Source organism: Castanea sativa, chromosome 8 (assembly GCF_040712315.1).
Source record: "Castanea sativa cultivar Marrone di Chiusa Pesio chromosome 8, ASM4071231v1".
NCBI lineage: Eukaryota > Viridiplantae > Streptophyta > Magnoliopsida > Fagales > Fagaceae > Castanea > Castanea sativa.
Window position 1 is genome coordinate 35,284,367 of NC_134020.1, and position 17,067 is coordinate 35,301,433.

The following is a 17,067-nucleotide window of genomic DNA, read 5'->3' on the forward strand; positions in this document are numbered from 1 at the left end:
CTGTCAACTCTGCTTTCCATTTAGACCAATCCCTTAGATTCCAATACCTAGGACCTCGAAACAAAATGGAATATATGGAAGCTTCTTTGAAAACTCAAAATAAATGAAAGACTGAAGTATCTACTTTGGGGAATAGCTTGGAACATCCTTCCTACTAATTCTATTTTAAATAGTAGATGGGGTATACTACATACAATGTTACTTCATTAACTTTGATAACATTGTCATTTTATTCCGTTCAATATCATTAAAATTTTAAAAGTCTTTGTTAACTTTCTTAAAATAATTCCGTTTCACATTTTTAACATTTTAAAATAATTTTAGAGATTATTTTATTAATGTATTTAAGCCATAAAAATAAAAAAAAAAAAAAAAAAAAAAAACTTAGTAGACTAAAATGACAATTCTTCAAAGTTATTAGACTAAATTGACAATTTTTAAATTTAGTGGACTAAAATAACAATTTTTAAACTTATTGAACTAAAATGAAAATTTTTCAAATTTATAGGGTGTGAAATGTATATTCGCCTAAATTTTATTACTCTTAAATCATAACCTTGCTCTCTGGGCTATTTTTTGAAAATGGGATGAGCCTTTTACCAGCTCCTCTCTTCTCTCTTGGGCTTTTGTTCCAAATTATAGAGATGGTTCTAGGTCCTCTCTCCTTTTTTTTTTTTCTCGGTAATTAATTATTTTTAATTATATATATATAACATTGTTCATTTATCTTGTTTTCTCTCTAGGAACCAAATAAAAGAAGTACTCCATTTCTATTATTTTCATGTAACCAAATATTTAAAGAGAGACATACCTGCATTCTTCCTTCCCTTCACACACACACATAAATCAAAGCTTACAGAAATCATCAACAACGGCAAATTGCCTTCATTTGGTTGGGACTGAACTCAGGGAGATCGTCTTCTTGTTCTCATTATATCACCAAGACCCTTGCTTAGAAGGCATTGCCAGTCATGCTAAATAGCAGTCATTTTTGCATTTATTATACCCCCAACAACCTCCCATCGCATGTAATGTATCTCAACATGTTCCCTCCCTCCACTGAGGCTGGACTAAAAATCGAACCACCCAATTGTTCCCTAGAAATAGTCAGACTAGAACAACAAGCATCAATTCAATCAAAGTAATCTAGGCTTCGAGGCCCAGCCTATGGAGGTGGGGAAGAGGTCTTCTATAAGTATAAAAGGCACCTTTTAAGAGTATGAGGTATAATCCATTTTCCATCCACAAAAATACACTGTCATTCACATAAAATCATAAACTAACTTTACCATTAGAGTGTGAAAATTAAACCCTTAGGGGAGAAGCGAATCTCATAGCAATCTTCTAGTAATTGTGCAAGCACCAACTAAAGATACATTCCAATTTTCGTTGTCTTCTTTATCCAAGGAATCCTTGATACCGCAATTTACTTTTGTTTTCGATTGAGTTATGTTGTTCTTCTAAAATAGTAAATGAAAAAGATAATTTTCTCTTGTTTATATTTTCTATGATAGATAACTCTTTGGGTTTTTTTAGTGCTTGAGGTTGTTAGAGTGCCTTTGTGCCAACTTTATAATCTCATATTTTCTTAATGAAACTTTCTTCTAAACGACACATGTTGACATAGGGCTAACGTTGAGCCATGTAAATCTTTGTCTTACCTCTTTTTTTTTGGTAGAAATCCTGTATAATTAAGTACACTCACAATGAAGCGATTAACTTTCAGCTATTCCAACAAGAATCTAAGATTTACCATATGAAAATTTTCTAATTTCATAGTTTTTTGGCGAAAATGCACTTTTGATCCCTACATTTTGGGTCAATTCCCATTTTGGTCCCAAAATTGATTTCTTTGCTAATGTCATCCCTAAAAAAAGAAAATCGTTTTTAAAATGGTCCTTTCCGTCAGGCTAGAAACAGAAAAATCCTACGTGGCTAACGGAATACCCTATTTGCTGACGTGGTGCTGACGTGGCTATTAAAATATTATTAAAAAAAATTATTTGGCATATTTTAAATGCCATGTCAGCATTTTAATTTTTTTAAATAAAGCCACGTCAGAAATTTTATATAAAAAAGAAATTAAATTTAAAAAAAAACCTTAAATCTAATTTAATTAAAAAAACTTGTTTCTCAAAAAAAAAAAAAAATGTTCTTCCCATCAAATCCAGGAAGAAGCGTCGCCCACGGCGCCGTTCCGGTCTCCCCTCCCGTCCACCTCGACGAGGACCAAACCGCCACTCTCTCCGAAGTCCACCTCTACAGCGACGTCGTTTTGCGCTACGTCAGCTCCAAATCCACCTCCGACTCTCTGTTCCTCCCGAAATTCGAGGCCGTGGACGCGACCTCATCGTTTTCGGCTCTAGATTTCGGCATCCGCCGTCTAGACCACGTCGTCGGTAACGTGTCCGATCTCGCCGCCGCCGTGTCCTACGTGAAAACCTTCACCGGATTCCACGAGTTCGCCGAGTTCACGGCGGAGGACGTCGGAACGAGCGAGAGCGGATTAAACTCCGTCGTTTTGGTGAACAATGAAGAAACCGTTCTGATACCGATGAACGAGCCGGTGTACGGGACGAAAAGGAAGAGCCAAATTCAGACTTACCTGGAGCACAACGAAGGAGCCGGAGTGCAGCATTTGGCACTGGTGAGCGAGAACATATTCAGGACGCTGAGGGAGATGAGGCAGAGGAGCGGAGTTGGGGGTTTCGAGTTCATGCCGTCGCCGCCGCCGACGTATTACAAGAATCTGAAGAACAGGGTTGGGAATGTGGGTTTGAGTTCTTCCTGGGTTTGATGGGGAAGAACACTTTTTTTTTTTTTTTTTTTGAGAAACAAGTTTTTTTAATTAAATTAGATTTAAGGTTTTTTTTAAAATTTAATTTCTTTTTTATATAAAATTTCTGACGTGGCTTTATTTAAAAAAATTAAAATGCTGACATAGCATTTAAAATATGCCAAATAATCTTTTTTAATAATATTTTAATAGCCACGTCAGCACCACGTTAGCAAATAGGGTATTCCGTTAGCCACGTAGGATTTTTCCGTTTCTAGCCTGACGGAAAGGACCATTTTAAAAACGATTTTCTTTTTTTAGGGATGACATTAGCAAAGAAATCAATTTTGGGACCAAAATGGGAATTGACCCAAAATGTAGGGATCAAAAGTGCATTTTCGCCTAGTTTTTTTTTATTAATTTTTTTGAACCCCATAGAGTAAGAGTGAACTTATGTACATGATACATCATACATGCCCTTTCAAGTGGAGCCATCAGATAGTGGAGACGCTAATGACTTATTAAAAAAAAAAAAAGAATTGCACTGATAGCTGACTGATTGTAGCTACTGAAACATGCCTAATAATCTATAATTACCGCAGTTGGTGACACTTTAATTGAAAAACAAAATCTAATCTAGTGGTCTATGTTTCATTCATTAATTCGACCAAGAAAATAGACCAAAAATAGCCGACTATAGCTCAATCACCACAGATGTATTTTTGTTAAATGATGATGCGATGAAATCGACCAGCATCACCGCCCTACTCTAATTTTATTCTCTTTTCCATCACATTCCCAATAATATGTTTCAAAAATTGCGGAAGTTGCTTTCTTATTTTAAAGTACTTGTACTACATTGTGGTTCAAAGTGCACCACGTGTCCAAACAACATTTGTATGATGAATTCTATATGATCCTTTTTTTGCTTTTGGTTATGTAAGGTTGAGGTGACCTATCATTGGTCGGTGAGTCTTTTTGTTTTATTTTTTCAATTAATCTACATGATAATAAAGTTATAGATTAGAATATTGGTGGCACCCCGAATATTACCCTTATAAGACACATTATGAGTCTTGACAAGAGGAAAGGGGTTGAGTCGTGAAAGCTTGAGTACGAATCTAGGACAAGGAGAAAGAGCAATAGTGAGCCATATTAGGAAAAGAAAATGTGTCTTACTTCATTTTGGTTTAATTATATATTTGACTCTTCACCTTTTTCTTATAATTTTGAAATGGTTTCCTAACTTTCAAACATTTTAGTTTAGCACTTGACTTTTTAAAGACTACTCAAAAAGTCAGTAATTAGATTAGTTTTTTCTTTGAATCATTACAAATAGTATTAATGCCAATCAAGTAATACTCAAAGCCAACCCTAGGCCTAGGCAACTTAGAACATGGCCTAAGATCTCCTCTCACGATGAAGCTCTCTCAAGATCGGCTTTTGGGCTTCAAATCGACATGGCAAATCAACATAGCAAATCAGCGTGGAGGCTTTGGGTGGGTGGGATTTAGATCTCCATGGGCTGGTGGGTACTTGTGGGTGGTCATGGCTCACTATGGGTGGGATTCAATTGTCGTGGGTGGCCGTGGGTAGTGCTCGTGGGTGGTTGAGGTTTGGCCCACCATGGGCCACTGCGGGTCTTGGGTTTGGTGGTTGTGGAAGAAAATAGATCTGATTTGGTATTATTATTTGGGTTTATGTGTATGGATTTAGCAATGGTGGTTGTTAATGCTAGTGGTGGTGATGGTAGTGGTGGTGATAGTGGTGTTGTTGGTTGTGACTATGATTGTGATTGTGATTGTGATTGTGGTGGCAGTGGAGGTTGGTTGTAGGTTGTGGTGGAGGTGGCTAGTTTTGATTGTTGGTGTGTGGTGGTTGGTTATACTTGTGGTCGTGGGTGAAGAGAAAAAGAGAGTGGGTGGAAAGAGAGAGAAGAATATTTTTTATTATTTTATTAAACAGTTCATATTATTATAATGGGTTGTATGTAAAAATAAAAACTGGGGTGTAAGGTGTATTGTAAAGTGAGTTGGTATTAGATGGTAAAATAGTAACCGGTTCCCATCCTCGGATGCTAATGCTTTAAGGTCCCTTGCTAGAGAAAGACCTCCTAATGTAGGGGCCAATAACTTGAGTTGTACAATTTTTTTCCCTATTAAGAAAGCTCAAAATTTGGTTAATACTAGAAATACTACAAATTTTATTACATAGGTCTTTCAAATTATTGTGTCATCAATCATAAGTAACTCATGAAGTGCCATCAATCACAATCTTTTCCACATCATCTTGTAAGCATTTTGTAGTAAAATTTATAATAACTTTAGCATTTTTCCAAAATAAATTATAGATTAATAAAAATCCAACCAAATCACCATTAAGTACATGGAAAATGTTAAAGCTACTACAAAATACTCACAAACTAATCTGGCAAGAAGAGATGATGAATTAGTCAATCTGTAAGGCTTATGTAATAAAATTTGTAATGTTTCTAGCATTGCTCAAGTGAATTAGTCATATAAAAAGTGAGAATAAAGAATTTTAAATATATATATTAAAAAAATTATGCTAAAAACATTTATTAAATTGATTATTAATTAACTAAATATTATTTAAGTGAAATTTAAATACATAAATGTGTATTTAAATTTTTAGCCTAAGACCCCAACTTGTATTAAGCTAGCCCTAGTATAGTAATACCATGTGGGCTTGAAGATATTGTCCCACAAAGTGTGATCTAACGAGGATGGCAAAAATTTAAGTAAGGGAGATTGCGATGCCCTAAATTAATTGAATGTTAATTAAGTGTGGGTGTGTGATGAATCCCATATTAAGCATATATTGGGCTAATCTGAGTTTTATTAATGTCTATAAGAATCTTTAATAGAAACTAAATTTGAACATCCTTCTATGTACATTGATGTTGCTTTATCTTCCACTAAAAATTATCACTAACCCATTCTTAATTATTATATCATGCAGAAAATATACAAAAGTTCTTGCTGCAGTAGAAGAGGGGCACAAGCCCATTATGCAAGGGGGCTGCTAAACTCAACTCCATTTAAAGGCCCAAACCATCAATTGACCACCCTCGTTAACTTATGACACGTGAGAAAAGATCTCGACACAAACACCTGGGTTTGGATTCCCTCAGGCCCTAATGCTGTACCAAGTTTGTTCCCTCTACATTAAATTAAAGTACTCACCCTCGACTCTCGAGGGCCTAATGCGAGGACTATATCCACTTTTTGAAATATTCTACATGGCATTTGTACAAACAAAATATAAAATGTACGGGATGAACTCATGAACTTGATGTTATAATAACTAGATTCTCATTATATATACACAAAGTTACGGAACATATTACAAATCATATTATAAGCCTTACCAAAAGATGAAAAAAAAACAGTACAAACTGTTGAACATCTTTGATAACTCTTCTACTCAAAATCATACTATTCCATTGCGGTTGAACTTTTGATTTTCTCTATTATTACTGGATATATCTGCTCACCCTTACCCCAAAAAGAGCTTACTCCATAGACAAACCAAGTCCACCCGAAACCATAGCCGAAGTCCAAATTTTATCCTCATTCATCGTTGTTATCGTCGTCGTTTTCCTCAGCTCTCTCTTCCACAATTGTCTCCAATGCAGGGGCATTAGAGGGCTTCAATGGGAAATCAAGGAGTGATGGTGCAACTTCAATCCAGGGCTTCATTGTATACCTGAGCTGCTTTGCCATTAGGACTGAAACAAATTTGGATGAATTCATTAATATGTGTAATGGGGATATTTTCAATTTGGTCTCTCTTTCTCCTATGTTTGGATGAGAAAGAGAGTCATACACAGGATGGTGAATAAACTGGACAAGAGAAAGTATCTGAGAGTTGGGTTTGAGCCTTCTTTTTTTTTTTTTTCTTTCGGAGATGAAAGTTGGGTTTGAGCTAAAGGTGATGAATAACTCTGTTTATATAGGGCAGGCACTGGCTCTAAACTTAGAAATAACCAAGAGAATATTACGGATAGGTCAAGCTTAACTGAAGGGCATTAAAAAACTGAAAACTTCCATCAACAATGGGTACCGAATTTAGTACGTGAAAAGGGATGGTTGGCCAAAGCTTCCTGAAAATGAATGGAGGAGAAAGAGGTTGTCTCCTAGGGCCAAATTGGCTTATTTGGTGTCCTTTACCAAAAATATTAAAGCCAATATTTTTCACTAAAAAAATCTACTGGAAAAACAAAGAGAGGAAACCAAATTCTAAATGTCCTTAAATGGAATCTTGGACCTATCCAAACTTAGAACAGAAATTTGGTTAACGAAGTCTCCAGAAAGCTTTCATAAATAAATAAATAAATATATATATATATATATATATTTCAATAAAAAAATCTACTGGAAAAACAAAGAAAGGAAAGCAAATTCTAAAATGTCGTTAAATGGTATCTTAGACCTATCCAGACTTAGAACGGAAATTTGGTTAACGAAGTCTCCAGAAAGCTTTCATACACACACACACGCGCGCGTAATAAAGTCTCCAAAAAGCATCCTAATAGGTTTCAATAAGTCTAATACCATAACATTTTTCACAGATTTCACAACTATAGACGTGACATTTTATTATTAAGATTTCGGACATAATAGAAATGTTATTAATTGGTGGACTTATGTTAAATTGATGTTGTAGCAATCACAACTTATCGTGGAAACAAAAAATTGTATCTAACATTACACAATAGGTTCCAAAAAAAAACTAATATGTACTCTCTCCCTCTCTCTCTCTCAGTCTCTCAGTTTTCATTTAACATGTACACTCTTTCTCTAAGTTTTCATTAAAATCTCAAATAAGGGAATGGACTTTCTATTCTCTCAAACAAGAAAATGAAAGAATATTCTAAAATTATTCCTTTTTATTCATTTTCATTCCGTTCCCTCCTCCCAAATGAGAGCTTAATGAGTAATTATCAAGGAAGTCAATATCGTACCGGAGACTGTACCGGTTTGGCCAGTGGTACGATATATTTCGGGTACCGGTCAATACCGGTGTACTGTTTCGGGTTTATCGCTATTCTTATTATTTATATATATATATATATATATATATATATATATATATATATATATATATATATATAGACATACTTGATTATTTATTTAGAATTATTTATAAATCTATATAAGAATACTTAAATTTATAATAGCATATTTCTCTAAATTAATTACTTATTTTTAATATGATTATTTCTTGCTCAAATATCAACCTAACATACTTTAAATAAATAAATAAATAAATATATATATATATATATATATATAACCTGACTTACTAAATTGTAATAATAATAAAGGACTAAAAAGATGATATTAATTATTAAAAAAAAACATAAAATGCTTATCCAATTTGAGTGGCAGCCAGCCCAGCATGTTTGAAATTTGAACTATCACGAGGGGTGTCAGAAGACTTAGAACTCATACAAAATAAATTAAACAAGAACCACACAACTAAACAAAAGGCACAAGAAACAAGAGCCACACAATCACACATACGCACAACTAAAACAAAAAGCACCAGAAGACTGGTGTAGTCTCGGTCAACACCGAAGAAGAAGAAGAAGAAGAAAGAAGAGAAGCGGATGGATATAACAGAAGGAGGAAGGCTGGGGGAAGAAGGAAGAGAAGCGGCTGGACAACCAGTAAGGACGGCATCGTGAGCTTTTTGTTGCTAACTTTTTCCATTTTCTTCAAGTTTTTAGTACCGCCGAATTTTCATTTTCCGGCCGAGATGTCCAATATTCGGCGGTACATCCGGTATTGTCCGGTAAGGACCGGTATTTTAAGCAGTACGAATCATGGGTGTTTTTGTACCGGTTCACCTGCCGGTACAATAAATTCCGGCCGTACCAGCCGGTACGATACAAAATTGACTCCACTGGTAATTATACACATTCCATGGGTCTTGAATTCATGACTTGGATTTTTTTGCAAAATAACACAATTTTTCTAATAATTTCATTAGTTAACAACGTTTCCAAACTATTTAGAAAATTAACATCTCATGTCTCTTAGACTCAAGTTCACTATAACAACTCATGTCTTAGAGACTCGAATTACAAGTGCTGGCAGATCTGAGGTGGACAAACATGGCCCTAAAGCACAACATTCACCATTTCAACTTCAACTAACTTCAATAGACCCAAAACCAACTTCAACTTCGACTGACCTAGACAGAAGCAAAATCAACAAACCCAACTTCAACCAACTTTAACTTCGCCAAACCTAGAGAGAAACTTCGATCAACTTCAACCAACTTCAACTTCAACTTCAACTTCGACAAACCCAGAGAGAAACAAAATTAATAAACACAAACCTAGAGAGAAACAAAATCAACAAACCCAAGCAAACTTTAATCTGTTTAGTTAACAACGTTTCCAAACTATTTAGAAAACTAACATCTCGAGTCTCTTAGACTTGAGTTCACTATAGCAACTCATGTCTTAGAGACTCAAATTACATGTGTTGGTAGATCTGAGGTGGACAAACATGGCCCTAAAGCACAACATTCACCATTTCAACTTCAACCAACTTCAATAGACCCAAAACCAACTTCAACTTTGATTGACCTAGACAGAAACAAAATGAACAAACCCAACTTCAACCAACTTTAACTTCGCCAAACCTAGAGAGAAACTTCGATCAACTTCAACCAACTTCAAGTTCAACTTCGACAGACCCAGAGAGAAACAAAATCAACAAACACAAACTCAGAGAGAAACAAAATCAACAAACCCAAGCAAACTTTAATCTGTTTAGATACACACAGAGAGACGGAGCAATACACCTGATCAATGCCATGATTGCGACTTGATGCTAATCGAAACCTCAAGTCAAACTCGGCGGGCCTTGGTAGCATAGCATTCGGAACAATGTCGGGATCTCTTGTCCTCTTCGCCAAGGGTTTTTTTTTTTTTTTGTTTAGGTTTCAAATCCAATCAATTTTTGTTTTGGGTTTGTTTTTGGGGCTTTGGAAGTTTGAGAAAGGAGAGTAGAAGAAGAAGAACACGTTGGATGTCTAAGAAAGGAGAGGAGCAGTGGGATGGCAAGAGTAGGAAGATGGAGAAAGAAAAAAAATGAAAGAAGAACGAAAGCAAAGCAAACTAGGAACTCGAGTCTTAGGGACTCAACTTCCACGTGCATTTTAATCCACCTCATCCCTACTAGCACATGGAACTCGAGTCTCTTAGACGCAAGTTGCTATAGTGAACTCAAGCCTAAGAAACTCGAGATGCTAGTTTCCTAATTTGTTTGAAAACATTACTAACTAACGAAATTGTTAGCAAAATGGTGCTATTTTGCCAAAAAATCCTCATGACTCTTTAAAACATTTAGAGTTAGACTAACCATGACGAGTTTGGCTAGCGGCCCACAATGTTTCATTCCAAAAATATAAGAAATAAATAAATAAATTTCTAGTCATAACATCTTCTATAATGCAGATTAGAGCATTAGATCTGTTCATATTACATGAAATTCAAGCTAGACTTAACCGACCAACTCAATTTTATGTTCAGGCATGGATCTTTGGTTTTTCAATGAACTTGAGCATTCTCGAGCAACATAAAACTTACGTATGTTGATGGTTTGCAGACAGACCTATATTGTTAACGTTGGATGATTTTGAAATATTCTAAGCATTAACCTTGTTAGAAAATGAAAAGGAAAAGGTATTAAACAAGGAAAGGAATGGACTATAACATGCACTCAATCATGAAGATTAAGCCGTCACTATCTGTCAAATGCACAGAATGATTGTAATTTTAAACAAGGAATGAAATCACGCATTAACAACAAATTCAAAACTATGAGGAAGGAGACTCAAAACTAAAGGGAAGGAGCCGATGCATTTTTATCATATTTAACTCTTTCCATCAACCATGCCCGCAAAATTTAAAGCCCACTTCCCCTTTAATCTAAAGATGAGCATGTTGGAAATGATAAGCATTAATTGGATTATAATAGGCAATGATTAGTGTTAATTGGAATATATTAACCAGGAAAAGCGAACTCTGGCAAAAGGAGCAATCAAAACAATTTTCCATCACAAAAACTGACGCCAGAAGGAAAAAACAGCAATTCAAAATCGGACCCTAGAGATTCAAAAATTCAGATGCTACTTCAATAGATAACAACAATGCTATTTCATAACCTCAAAGGGCAGCAGAATCAGCCACGCCTCACAAAGCATAGATTGTTTTTCCTTCTTTTTTTTTTTTAATGTAAATCATGCTTCATGATACATAGATTACTAGCTTGAATATATCTATCAAGCCTATGTATACATAAACACAATATCCTAGCTCCATTTCCCTTGATATGTCACCCCGAGATTACTAACTGAAACACAGACTGCTACAGCATCCAAGCATCCCATAGAAAGTGACCACAGAAAACAACCCCTTAATGGTAGGCATGGTTGAAAAAGGCCAAAGATCTATCAAGCCTAGGTATAGGTAAACACAGTATCCTAACCCCATTTCCCATAATTTATGAACAGCAGATTACTAATATAAATACAAACTGCTGCAGCTGTGCCAGCTACACAAATTGAACTTTCTCTAAAACTTCTACATTACTTAAAAACTACTTCCATTTATGTCCCATCTAGGACTATGACTCTTACAGTCTTACTGCACTTCTCATATATGCTGACCCAACAATGAATAGACCAATTCTCCGTTTGTTTCGATGAAAAATCTTTTGTAAAGATAATTTTTTGTGTTTTTAATTGTTTGGTAGCATAAAAAAAGATGAGCCAAAGGAATACTATCTTTAGTCAACATAAAAAATATAACTTATTTTTAAAGATTGTTTTCCATTAAATTTTTTTGAAAAAAAATTCTATCTCACAGCAAGCTAAATAAGAAAAGTTAGAAGATTGTTTTTCAACTCATTTAGAGTTGCTACCAAACATTGAAAAATGAGATAGTTTTATAAAAAATGCTTCTTGAAAAATAACTCATTTTCTAGATAACATCATTGTTGAAACAAACAGAGCGCAAGTACTATGTAAGCATAAACAAAATCTCCTAGTTCCATTTCACATGATTTATCACCCCTAGATTATTTGTGTATTTTAGTGGTGGGCAAACCAAAAAACTGGGTTCTAGTTTTCTCAAGAACAAGCTACCACTATCATCTGGTTGGGAAAATAAATCCCAAATCACAATTAACCTGCCATCAGTTTCGCTCATTCAATAGGAATAATAGTCAATCTCACCATCCTTATGGTATTGCACTAACCATAAAACAATTACACTGCATACATTTTGGTCAGGCTCATGTAGAGACTAGGAACATTCAACAACCCTATCTTGCATTAACACTCCCCTGAACAAGTACGAACGTTCCAACAAAAAAGAAACATGAAGAACATTTGAATTGAGTATCACTAAACAGAAAGTTACTTCACACTTATCTATTAGCCAGAGTAATTTTATTATAAGTAACCATAGATTCTAATATATTATAAACCTAGTGACTCAAACTGCAACCAGCAATATCCTAGGGGATGACACTTGGCTTCGAGCCCCTCCTACAACATCACCTTAAGTAGGACCTTAATAAGATTTTGGAGAGTACAACAGATGTTTTTGTGTGGCTGCACTAATGTGTGGCAGTTTCAATGTTACAGTTAACAATTTAAGGTTGTAAGATGTTTCAAAACATGGTCCAAATGAAATGAAAAAGCAGCAACGAGAAATGCTAATAACCTAATGAAATTAGAGCCCATAGAAACATGAAATTGACTACAATGTTTCAAGTCATTCTCATAATTTGCTTTTCCTAAACACTAACAACATAACATAAAATGCAACATCAAACCAAAAAATCATAAAATCAAACTCATAAAAGCAAAATTAACCACAAAAATCATTAAATCAAACACAAACAGCATAATTCCTCATAAGAAAAAACTAAATAATTATCCATCCAATTCATTCATCTAATTACCTTGAAATATCACAAAATTCCCAAAATATCCGATTTTTTTTTCCCAAAATTAAAATAGAAGAACCTCTATCTCTCTCTGTGTCTCTCTCTCTCTATCTCTCTCACTCAGTCCAGAGGGACTTCCACGTCACCATCGGAGATCTCCTGCTGCAAATCCTTAGGGTCTTTCCCATCGACCGTGCAACCCACAGAGACGCACGTGCCGAGAATCTCCTTGACGGTGCCACTGAGGTCTTTGGCCATGGACCTAGGGCGCATAACCTTGGCGATCTCGACGACGTCGTCGAGGGAGATGTTCCCGTTGTGCTTGATATTCTTCGTCTTCTTCCGGTCACGCTCCGGCTCCTTCAGTGCCTTGATGACCAGAGCCGCCGCCGATGGCACCACCGACACCTTCGCCTGACGATTCTGCACAGTCAGCTTCACCGTCACGCGCAGGCCCTTCCAGTCCTTCGCAGTCTCCTTCGCTATGTCTTCTCCGATCTTCTTCGGCGAGAGGCCTAGCGGACCGATCTTTGGGGCGAGTGAACTCGCGGCACCGACCTCACCTCCGGTGACTCGGACGTACACATCGACGACCTGGGAGGGGTCGAGCTTCGGCGGCATTGTTGATTGGGATTTTGGGTCGGGATGATGAAGCTGCTACTTTTGTGAAAGCTAGGGTTGCAGAGAAGCGAAGCGAAGCGAGAGAGTGAGGGTTGGCAAAAATATAAAAAGGCTAGGGTTTTGCTCAATCTCACTTCAAATGTCTGTTTTCGCCCTCGGATATTTGGGAGGTTTTAGCATTTCGTAGATATGGGATGGCTATTTTGGTATTATAATAAATATGGATGACATTTTTTTTTTTTAGGGAAAAGAGGCATTTGCCTCTAATTTCCAAACTATATATTAAAATGCTCATACTCTGAAACTATTTAATAAAATGTCTCTACTTTTGAAAATTAGGCAAAACTAGACTTTAGTAATGTTGAATTCTATGCATATTTTGACACTTAATTTTTTTTGAAAATTTAAGTAAAACTCTCATTAGTCTCTCTCTCTCACTAACTCTCGAACCCAAGTCTTGGTACTTGTTATAAGTGTGTGGGGCAAAAGGATCCTGGTGGGAACGTGGGCCTTTTGGGCCTTGTTAAGGGAGGCCGACCTGACGCTGGGGTTAGAGATTGTTGGTGCTATGGGTCGGCCTATACGCCGAGGATCGAGATCCCCACATGAGGGATGGTTTTCCTGACCCGACATTAAAGAGCACAGACTTCATGGTAAAGGTTAGGGAATGACACGGTCAAGACCAATGGTTAAGGGAAAGAACCCTTGAATGTCCTAGAAGCGGCGATGTTGGAAGAATATCAGAGGTAAAGGCTGCTACCTCCACGTTAAAGCTACTCGCACCCTACCACACAGCGCATTAATGAGGAAGTGACACTTAAACGGTGGAAGGGAAACTTCTAGTTCTTGTTCAAAGGCACTAAGAAAAGAAATATCTAGGCTAAGGGGGAATTGGGGGCAACACGTGGATAAAGTATTAAAAAGAGGGGTATTTAAGGAGGGACCAGGACGAAACGGGACGGAACTTTTTGTAACCTAAAAAGAAAAAGAAAAGAGAGAGAGATATATAATATAAGTGACTCTCGGCTTACGTCAGGAGCCTATTTACATTACTCCTTTTTGTTTCCAAGTACTTGCAATCTTTAGTTTGTCATTTCATCCTCATACACTTCTAACCCGGGTTTCAAGCTCACACTCTACAAATTCATATTGTTTAAGGCTCGTTGGGCTGAGCCCATAACCTGCTTGTTCTTGGGTCCGGGTACAATTGTGCACTTACAATTAGCGCCGTACGTGGGAAATCTAGTCTAGAAGTAGTAGGGATATTATGGCGAGCTTAGGCTCTCATCATGCGGAGTCACAAGGATCACAACACGAAGATCATTTCGAACGTCTTGAACAACGTAGGGATCGTGAGGGAAGCGTCCATACGGAATATCCGGGGGCTAGCCATACTCGTGGAGGGGGTAGCACTACCCGGGATGAGGGTTCTAAATCCATGCGAGAAAGAAATCAATCGTTTAAAGAGGAAGTTACGCCGTGCTAACCGTAAGATTTCCCCGTCCTCGTCTAGTTCTTCCTCGGAGAAGGATAGGAGAGTTGGCTACGGTTCGGGGTCATATTCCCCCGCGGCGCGACATCCTCGGTGAGGAGAACGACCCAAACCAACGCGGACGTAAGAAGCTTCGTTCTAGGGGGCTTAGGCAACGATGCGTGAGTAGGGCGTTGCACCAACTCTCTAGTCTCCGTTTTCACGGAGGATTGAGGAAGGGGGAGGCTTCCCGGGAGGTTCACCCGGCCCACCTTCACCATCTATAATGGCCGGCCCGTCCGTGGAACACGTGAGTCACTTCAACCAAAGGATGGCGGTGCACTCTCATAACGAGACTTTGATGTGTAAAGTCTTCCCCTCCGGCTTGGGACTGTGGCTATGAGATGGTATAACGGTCTCAAATCGGGGTACGTAGGCTCGTTTGGGGGAACTAACTAGGGCATTTGCTTCGCGGTTCATTACTTGTAGCGAGTCCTCGGCCATTGGACTCGTTGCTATCCATGGTCATGAAGGAAGGGGAGACACTAAAAGCATACTCAGACAAATGCGGGAGATGTTTAATGAAATAGACGGCGACTTTGATGAGGTGGCGCTTAATACCTTTAAGGTGGGCCTCCCTGCGATCACGACCTACGAAAGTCTTTGACGAAAAAGCCCGTCCGCGGCGTACGCCGTCTTATGGATCGTATTGATGAATATAAAAGGGTAGAGGAAGATCGGCGAGCGGGGAAAGGAAGGAGAAGGTTATCCGCGGGAGAGAAGGGATTTCGGGTCGGACGAGATACCACAACAACAAGCCAAGGGAGGGATTACTTCGGACAATCCGGCTCGGTAGTTCCCCGGGCCGTAAATGCGTGTTCCGAGAACCGAGTGCATCGGTTATTAGAAAAGTTCGTAAAGAGCCCTTCTTTCGGTGGCCGGCAAAATGGCGAGGTGACCTGCGAGAAGAAATCAAAATCTTTTACGTCGGTACCATCGGGATGTGGGCCACACTGCGAGAGCGTCGAACCACTGTGGAACCATCTAGAGCCGGCTCGTCGGTGAGGGAAAGTTAAAAGCGGCACTTGTGTCGGCCCACGGGCCGAGTCGGTCAAGTTGGTTCGAGCAACCGGAGGAATAGTTCATCTCGGCCGGCATTAGGGGACGATTTATGTTATCTTCGCTGCACCTGGTAGGACAGGCTCAGGTCCTACTAGGGGTATGGCGGTTTCCCCTTCGCGGGCCGCGGATGTGGGTAGCGGGCCGAAGAGATTAAAGAGCACTTTTTTGTCTTGGGTTTCTCCGAGGAGGATAAAGTAGGGACTATCCAGCCCCATGACGATGCTCTTGTGGTTACCCTCAGGATAGGGAATTATGATGTGAGAAGGGTGATGATAGATCAAGGCAGTGGTGCAGATATCATGTACCCTGATCTATTTAAAGGGCTGAGGTTGGGGTTGCAAGATTTAACTCCTTACGACTCCCCACTTATAAGCTTCGAAGGAAGAGCCATTATGCCGAAGGGGCAGATCCGTTTACCTGTTCAATCCGGCACGCAAACGGTTGAGGTAGATTTCATCGTGATTGATGCGTATTCTCCATACACAGCCATCCTCGCCAGGCCATGGTTGCATGCCTTGGGAGCTGTCTCCTCTACCTTACATGTTAAGGTGAAATTCCCCTCGGGGGAGCATGTTGAGGAAATCCTCGGCAGCCAGGTAGTTGCTAGGAAATGCATATCGAGCTGCGGTGCTTCGTCGATCACAAATTGAGTCATCAACCTTGCCCATCCGGGGGTCATAGCAATTAACGGCTCGGAGGCACCTGGAGCGATGATAGAAGATGAAGGCTGTTTGTGAGGAGTTAGAGAAGTTTGTGATAGCCGATGATCGGAGAGGTTCTTTCAAGTTGGCATACGATTGCCACACCAAGAGAAGATGGAGTTGTTGAAATTTACGAAGGATAATCTAGATGTCTTTGCATGGGACCCCTATGAGGCTCCAGTGTGGATCCGAACTTTATTTGTCATCATTTAAACGTCAATCCGGCCATTGTTCCGAGGAGGCAGCCACCTCGGCGATCTTCGAGAACATTCGAGGCTGTGAAGGAAAAGGTTCTTAAACTCAAAAGGGCGAGGGCTATCAAAGAAGTTTTCTACCCTGAATGGTTGGCTCATCTTGTTGTCGTTAAGAAGAAGAACGGCA

The 17,067-nt window shown here is 38.4% G+C and overlaps 2 protein-coding genes across 2 annotated transcripts; one reads left to right on the forward strand and one right to left on the reverse strand.

The window, feature by feature from the left end:
• Positions 1-2,149: 2,149 nt before the first annotated feature.
• Positions 2,150-4,611, forward strand: LOC142606248 (4-hydroxyphenylpyruvate dioxygenase-like). The gene is made up of 2 exons (XM_075777631.1): positions 2,150-2,774; positions 4,493-4,611. Exons 1-2 carry the CDS (start codon positions 2,150-2,152, stop codon positions 4,609-4,611), a joined length of 744 nt encoding a protein of 247 aa, XP_075633746.1.
• An 8,097-nt stretch (positions 4,612-12,708) lies between these two features.
• LOC142607471 (large ribosomal subunit protein uL11-like) lies at positions 12,709-13,542 on the reverse strand. Its single transcript, XM_075778981.1, has one exon. The coding sequence runs from the start codon at positions 13,390-13,392 to the stop codon at positions 12,892-12,894; it is 501 nt and encodes a 166-aa protein (XP_075635096.1). The 5' UTR covers positions 13,393-13,542; the 3' UTR covers positions 12,709-12,891.
• Between the last annotated feature and the right edge of the window lie 3,525 nt (positions 13,543-17,067).